An 8534-nucleotide genomic window follows, 5' to 3' on the forward strand; every position below is an offset into this window, starting at 1 on the left:
AGAAATAAGCACTATTTTTCTCCAAAGTTGTCGGTTTCAAACAGTTAGATGTGAAACTAACCCCTTCATTGAGCTGTATGATTCTGAACATCACTTAACTTTAATTACATCGATAATTAGGTAGCGTTTTTATTCTTCAGAAGAGCTTTTATTACATTTCAATTCATTTTTCATCCACTTTCGTAACATATGTCCGTAATGCTGTTAATATATTCCTTCATGAAATATAAACTCCGGAATTTTCAGTGGAATACTCCTGCTAATATTTGAATGGTTCATAATTTTTAATATGTTTTCAGGCTAATTTTATCTGGAACACAAACTGACAAACCAAAACCGCACTTCTTTAAATCTGTAAAATTATCTCTTAACTCGAAATTATCCTTTATGTTGAACGACTTTTTTCATGTAGGCATTGTTTTATAGTAACAAAGCAAAAATCTTTTGGTGTGTTTCATGCAATTAAACGGCCAGTTAAACGATCACATTGCAGTTCAGGAGTAAAAGTGATGGGGAAGGTATTCAGTATTCGAGAACTTGGATCTTTTTTGGTTCCTTTAAATTGGTTTGTTGTTCACTCCATTTTCTGCACATCGCGCACATTGTGTTTGTTACAGATCATGAGTGGCAACTGGAAGACCTAAGTGACAGCCGCATGTCGGTAGATAGCAGCTGCGTGCAGTTCATGGTGGACTTGCTGGAGCGCCCTGGATGTCCTCTGGAAGACACTTCAGAGCAAACTCTTCGGAAACGGGAGGTGTGCCACCTACAGCTACGCAGAGATCTTATGTATGGGTTGTCTTACATCCCGGTAACCAGTTACTTGGCGTACACGCAGAGGGTAAACATCAACATCTGTTTGCTCTCCTGGATGGTCATCAGTTCGAAGACTATGTGTGAGGACGTTCCCTACAGGATGATAAAATCTGTGAGAGAAGCTCTCTGCTTCTTTCCGCATTATGAAGGAAAGTCGTGTGCACCAAACAAATCCCTAGACATCGTGTGTTCTGTCTCCAGAGCTGTTTTGTCCTTCAAGTGTAAGAAATTCTTTAGTCAAACTGTTCACTCCACCTGCAGTCTTCAGTACTCGTACGAATGGAACAGGATGGAGCCGACGTTGGATGTTTCCGCAGGATTTGTATCGCACTTCTATTCCGAGAGAAACGTTACGTCGATGGAAGTCTTAAGCAACCCTACAATGAAGTACAGAAATTTTAAGATTGACCATCTCCAGTCTTTGGAAGTTTCACTGATCTCCGTAAATATTTTCTTCAGGTGTGTGACTGCCGGGGTGTACTTATACCTGCCAAAGTTGCGCAATCTGCCTGGCAAGTTACTACTGTGTTTCCAATTCACGGGAATAACGCAGATCTTGTGTTCAGAAGTCGCGTACCGCATGTTTGGCGTTCCAGACCTGGCGACCACTGTCCAGCTGGACAGCTCGCTCACACTCCTCAGCTGCATCTGGCTCAACACGTTCTGCTACCTGGTGTTCTCCGGCGTTCGCCACCTCAGACTGCCGGATGATCTCGACGCTTGCGAAGCCAGTCGCCTCTTCCGCGTCTACGTGACGTACGCTCTGTCCCTCTGGACTGTGGTCTCGTCCACCTTCGTCTCTCTCGAACGCGTGAGCGAGCAGTACTTGTTCCACAGCCGGGCGCTCCTCCTGACTGCCATCTCATTGTCAGTGGCTTGCAACTTGATGCTCTTCCTCATCGTAGCTTACACGTGCTTTCGTACGCGGCAGTCGATGTCCAAGTTGAGCGTCACCACCAACAAATTCGGCACGAGGAAGCAGATGCTTCTGCTGTCGGTGAAGACTTTCCTCCTGAGCGGACTGGGAATTGTGGCCCGCGTGGGTTTCCACCAGGCAGAAGGGGTGGCCCGATACGTCTACTGTGTGCACCTGGCCACCATGCTGCAGGGTCCCGCCATCTTCGTGCTCTTCGTCTGCAACGGTTCCGCGCTGCCCCAGCTCAGACACCGCCTTCAGCGATGGTGGAGCCCTGACATCATCATACCAGGGGAGGATCTGTGCTCTTCGGCCCGCAGAAATGTGGGAAAGCGCAGACAGAAGGCGGCACAGAACGTTTTGGAAACAGCAGTGTGACTCACAACGGTTTTAGTTTTCACGGTAAAGGATGACCGCCAAAACAGTTGCAGGATAAAAATTTATTAATATTCTTGACCAAGGTTTCGGTATATATAAATGTACCTTCATCAGAAGTAAAAAAAATCCTGAACATAAAGACACTTTCATTAGCAAAACGTTAGCATCGGAAATAAGAAACACTGAAACAGTAAAGCTTAAGTAACAGAGAAATTACTAAACTAATACAGGCACGGAATCTTTTAGTTACTTACTAAAATTACATCATGCAATGGAGATTAATAAAACTATGGTGCCAAAGGCGTCGTCAATAATTAAGTCATCTTCTCCATTTGTACAGCATGACTATAGGCACAGGGTCAATGCGAACAGTTTAGCACCAGTACTTCGCCTATGAACTATCAAGGCAAGAGTGTTTTTGTGTGTTCAATGTAGTTTAACATTAAAGGGAGCTCGTTTACAGTGTCCACGCCTGGTCACACTTGGTCCACCATAACGCGTGCTGTACTGCTGTGATTTTCATTGTTTACCACATTACGTGGAAGTCAAACACAGGCGATCTTTGCAATGAGGACAGAAGTCAAACATGCACATTTAATTTAAATGGAGCAAAATACAATAAAATGATGTATCACCACGTAAGACTACTTTATAACTATGCAATTTTAATAATAAAGTAATCCGAAACTATTTTCAGTGTTTGTATAAAGATACTGTTCATTTGAATAGGAGGCATTACTGAACAGAAAGTCTTATACCTTATCTCATAATTTGTATAAAATTTAAAATGCTCCAGCAGGTTGTTCAATTGATGTATTCACATTCCTTTCTTTATCACTGTTAACGGATCGATATCCTTGGGAAGACTGATTTGGGTTCCAGTGTTATATTGATAGTTTTCCTTATTTCTCTGATAAAAGAGAAATATTGCTGATGATGAAGGATATGTAGGATGGTTCAGCCGCCCAGACCTCTGGGTTTTATTCAACCCACGACTCCTTTAAATACCACATGCAAGATTTTTATAATCTCTCGCTCGCTATGCGCCAACAGTTAACCCTACAGAAATGAACAGTACGTTTTAGTAGGGAATTTAATATGTTTAAATAACATATTGTGTAAGACGTCGTGGTCTCCTGACCTTCATTGCCTACATATTCCTCCCTCACAATCATATTCCACACATCAAGACGATTCATTCGAACCCAATCTCGATAAGATAAAGTCAATGTTGAATGAATTCCTGTAAACGATATGCAAATAACTAATAAATCGCAAATGCGCACCCAGATTGAAATACTCGAGGCTGGCGTACACACATAAATTCGACTGTCACAGGAGCTTGTAGTTCGAGAGAGGCACACCCCATCCTTGGAGGCCATTCCCTTCGGAGAACGAGTCAACCTCGGGCGCCCGTGGAGCGGACAGCATTTGCCCAAGTGGAAAGGAAGAACGACCCCGTGTTCAGCTTAAAAGCAAATTCCGCTACATTGTGTGGGAGCGCCCAGCCTACGCATTCTTTACAAATATAGCATGCAGTTTCAGAGAGTTTCACAGGGAGACAGCAAACGCCAAACGCCTATGCTACAGATTTCCGCGTTGGTCGCCTTAAACGAAACGTCATTCTCCCGTTTTAGAAGAGCAACGCTGATTGGCAGACGATGTCTTGAGCTGAAGGAGTAATGGAAGAGACCGAAAGATAAACCTCTTCACGTCTGGCATGGAGAGGGGCCGTTCCGTTGTCGCTCTTGGAGCGAGAACACGTAACGAGAGCGTGCGCGCTCGTACGTGTACTCAAAGAGCGAGGAACAAATCTCTCCTCAGTCATTCACTGGGAGAGCACCTCTGTAGATAGCGAATCAGAGTGCGACTCTATATTGAGTCCTTGCGACTAGGCGTTGTTCACTGTGTTGGCCGCCACACTACTTGCGTGGTGTGAACGGACAGAGTTACGGTTAAAAGCCTGCGAGCGAATGTTTGAGTGGCATCGTTGTGGACTGGTTATCTGACCGGTGTACCACGCCAATAGTTAGACTAGGGGCGAATAGGAGTCCTTGACTTCATCAAGGTGTAGGGAGAGTTTGATTGGCGAAGGTCAGTCCAGATAGAACGAGAGTTATCTTATCTGTGAGCAGCGAGGGGCGAAGACAGCAGTCATCGCAGCTTACAATATTGTGTGCTACAGGTATTGCGAGCCACATATTTCCTCCACAACAGTACACTTCACTGCATTTCACACGGGGCAGCCTTGACCATACCTAGCAACATTCCGACGGATAATTAAGCAAGTTGAGTAGGCGCGCCTCTCAGCCATTCTGCCTAGTCAATAACAATCTTAAACTTTGTATAGAAATTTCATTTGCGAATCCTATCCTTAAGAGGTAACTTCACATTCTGAAAAGAACCCGGAAATAACTTGTTCATTTCATAACTAAAAGTGCTTTCTCAGGATTTTTGCAAAATAAATAATAATTTTAGCTAGTTTCATGTTTTCTTACACTAACTAGCACTACTCCATTACCCAAGTATCCCACTAGTTACGTAAGAAATTCTGTGAATTTTTGTGTCATTTCCTTACAGCGGACGATTCCAGAAGATATTTATTTCTGAACGTTTTTCAGGCATTTCTCTTTAGAACGTTTGGAGCGTCTGTCTGACTTCTGTAGTAGTGTGGGGCTGGAAATTGCATCTTGCAGGAGCTACAAGGTAAAGGGTACATCTCAGATTAATCCGTTGCGCAGAATGGCAGAATAGCACCCACACCACTCACAACTGGGAAAAAAACAGCCTTCAAACGCGTTTTTCTTAAATAACCCGAAAATCCCGGCCTCCAGTGAAAACGTATTCCGTCACAAAGTTTAACTGAAAGGTAAAATTACTACTGTTTAACCAAAGGTTATTAATCTCAATCAGTATACAAAATGTAAAGCTGACGTAGGTGTCAAGGAATAACTGGTGAAATTACACACAATTTTCAGTAACACTGTTCAAATTTGGTGCTACACTTTACGATGCTTTTAGAAAAAAAGAACAATCATTTAACAAACAAGTCACAATTTACGATAGGAAAGGAATTTTAAATTATTAAATTATTATAAAAAGTTTCACGCCAATAAAAGGAAAGTACAAGTAAGCAATTTAACGTATACAACGCCACGCTGTATAACATTTCAAACTCAGCTAAATAACAGGTGAATTTCACTCTATTCATTAAATGGCGCAGAATCTAACTTGTGTGCAACATATAAAGACAATCCTGTTTACAAAAGTTCTCAAAACAGTAAAACCAAAACTCGTCAGTCATGCACAGGGGGGGGGGGGGGGGCATTCACAGTTAAAACATTAACATTTCCAAAATTTATATACAAAAGAAAAACAAATTTTCCAAATTTCTGCCAGTTAACTTACAGCAAACACACTCGCTCGCCAGGTAGGACTTGCGAACTTTTACAACATTCTCCTTTCAAGGCAACAATTTCTACAAGTAATGAAATAGCAAACTTTTGCATGGCAGCAAAACACACTAACAACCAACTACGTGTAACACATAAGCACGTTGAGTAAAAGCCTTAAAAGGTATTGAACTGGAAAAACACACAACAGTATTTGCTGACTAGAAACAATACAAAAAATGCACTACGGCGTACATTAACCTTGCTCAATTAGAGCCTAATATACATACCCCCCCTCCCCCCCCCCCCCCCATGAACCATGGACCCTGCCATTGGTGGGGAGGCTTGCATGCCTCAGCGATACAGATAGCCGTACCGTAGGTACAACCACAACGGAGGGGTATCTGTTGAGAGACCAGACAAACGTGTGGTTCCTGAAGAGGGGCAGCAGCCTTTTCAGTAGTGGCAAGGGCAACAGTCTGGATGATTGACTGATCTGGCGTCGTAACAATAACCAAAACGGCCTTGCTGTGCTGGTACTGCGAACGGCTGAGAGCAAGGGGAAACTACGGCCGTAATTTTTACCGAGGGCATGCAGCTTTACTGTATGATTAAATGATGATGGCGTCCTCTTGGGTAAAATATTCCGGAGGTAAAATGGTCCCCCATTCGGATCTCCGGGCGGGGACTACTCAAGAGAATGTCGTTATCTGGAGAAAGAAAACTGGCGTTCTACGGATCGGAGCGTGGAAAGTCAGATCCCTTAATCGGACAGGTAGGTTAGAAAATTTAAAAAGGGAAATGGACAGGTTAAAGATAGATATAGTGGGAATTAGTGAAGTTCGGTGGCAGGAGGAACAAGACCTCTGGTCAGGTGACTACAGGGTTATAAACACAAAATCAAATAGGGGTAATGCAGGAGTAGGTTTAATAATGAATAGGAAAATATGAATGCGGATAAGCTACTACAAACAGCATAGTGAACGCAGTATTGTGGCCAAGAAGGATACGAAGCCCACATCTACTACAGTAGTACAAGTTTATATGCCAACTAGCTCTGCAGATGAAGAAGAAATTGAAGAAATGTATGATGAAATAAAAGAAATTATTCAGATAGTGAAGGGACATGAAAATTTAAGTCATGGGTGACTGGAATTCGATAGTAGAAAAGGAAAAGAGGGTAATGTAGTAGGTGAATATGGAATGGGGTTAAGGAATGCAAGAGGAAGCCGCCTGGTTGAATTTTGCACAGAGCATGACTTAATCATAGCTAACACTAGGTTCAAGAATCATAAAACTAGGTTGTATACATGGAAGAACCCTGGAGATACTAAAAGGTATCAGATAGATTATGTAATGGTAAGACAGAGATTTAGGAACCAGGTTTTAAATTGTAAGACATTTCCAGGGGCAGATGTGGACTCTGACCACAATCTATTGGTTATGACCTGTAGATTAAAACGGAAGAAACTGCAAAAACGTGGGACTTAAAGGAGATGGGACCTGGATAAACTGAGAGAGCCAGAGGTTGTAAAGGGTTTCAGGGAGAGCATAAGGGAACAATTGTTAGGAATGGGGGAAATAAATATAGTAGAAGAAGAATGGGTAGCTTTGAGGGATGAAGTAGTGAAGGCAGCAGAGGATCAAGTAGGTAAAAAGACGAGGGCTAGTAGAAATCCTAGGGTAACAGAAGAAATATTGAATTTAATTGATGAAAGGGGAAAATATAAAAATGCAAAAAATAAAGCAGGCAAAAAGGAATACTAACGTCTCAAAAATGAGATCGACAGGAAGTGCAAAATGGCTAAGCAGGGATGGCTAGAGGACAAATGTAAGGATGTAGAGGCTTATCTCAGTAGGGGTAAGATAGATACTGCCTACAGGAAAATTAAAGAGACCTTTGGAGATAAGAGAACCACTTGTATGAACATCAAGAGCTCAGATGGAAACCCAGTTCTAAGCAAAGAAGGGAAAGCAGAAAGATGGAAGGAGTATGTAGAGGGTCTATACCAGGGTGATGTACTTGAGGACAATATTATGGAAATGGAAGTGGATGTAGATGAAGATGAAATGGGAGATACGATACTGCGTGAAGAGTTTGACAGAGCACTGTAAGACCTGAGTCGAAACAAGGCCCCCGGAGTAGACGACATTCCATTGGAACTACTGACGGCCTTGGGAGAGCCAGTCCTGACAAAACTCTATCATCTGGTGAGCAAGATGTATGAGACAGGCGAAATACCCTCTGACTTCAAGAAGAACATAATAATCCCAATCCCAAAGATAGCAGGTTTTGACAGATGTGAAAATTACCGTACTATCAGTTTAATAAGCCATAGCTGCAAAATACAGTCGAATGGAAAAACTAATAGAAGCCGACCTCGGGGAAGATCAGTTTGGATTACGTAGAAATACTGGAACACGTGAGGCAATACTGACCTTACGACTCATCTTAGAAGAAAGATTAAGGAAAGGCAAACCTACGTTTCTAGCATTTGTAGACTTAGAGAAAGCTTTTGACAATGTAGATTAGAATACTCTCTTTCAAATTCTGAAGGTGGCAGGGGTAAAATACAGGGAGCGAAAGGCTATTTACAATTTGTACAAAAACCAGATGGCAGTTATAAGAGTCGAGGGACATGGAAGGGAAACTGTGGTCGGGAAGGGAGTGAGACAGGGTTGTAGCCTGTCCCCGATGTTATTCAATCTGTATATTGCGAAAGCAGTAAAGGAAACAAAAGAAAAATTCTGAGTAGGTATTAAAATCCATGGAGAAGAAATAAAAACTTTGAGGTTCGCCGATGACATTATAATTCTGCCAGAGACAGCAAAGGACCTGGAAGAGCAGTTGAATGGAATGGACAGTGTCTTGAGAGGAGTATATAAGATGAACATAAACAAAAGCAAAACGAGGATCATGGAATGTAGTCGAATTAAGTCGGGTAATGATGAGGGAATTAGATTAGGAAATGAGACACTTAAAGTAGTAAAGGAGTTTTGCTATTTGGGGAGCAAAATAACTGATGGTGGTC

At 42.3% G+C, this 8534-nt stretch overlaps 1 protein-coding gene across 1 annotated transcript in view; it reads left to right on the forward strand.

Annotated features, from left to right (window-relative positions):
- Positions 1-2800, forward strand: part of LOC126272580 (uncharacterized) — a 97310-nt gene extending 94510 nt beyond the window's left edge. The window contains exon 7 of the mRNA XM_049975506.1: positions 618-2800. Within this exon, the coding sequence (XP_049831463.1) occupies positions 618-2110 (1493 nt within the window). The 3' untranslated portion in view covers positions 2111-2800. The remainder of the gene's footprint in view (positions 1-617) is intronic.
- Positions 2801-8534: the final 5734 nt, after the last annotated feature.

The sequence above is a fragment of the Schistocerca gregaria genome, chromosome 5 (genome assembly GCF_023897955.1).
Source record: "Schistocerca gregaria isolate iqSchGreg1 chromosome 5, iqSchGreg1.2, whole genome shotgun sequence".
Lineage (NCBI taxonomy): Eukaryota > Metazoa > Arthropoda > Insecta > Orthoptera > Acrididae > Schistocerca > Schistocerca gregaria.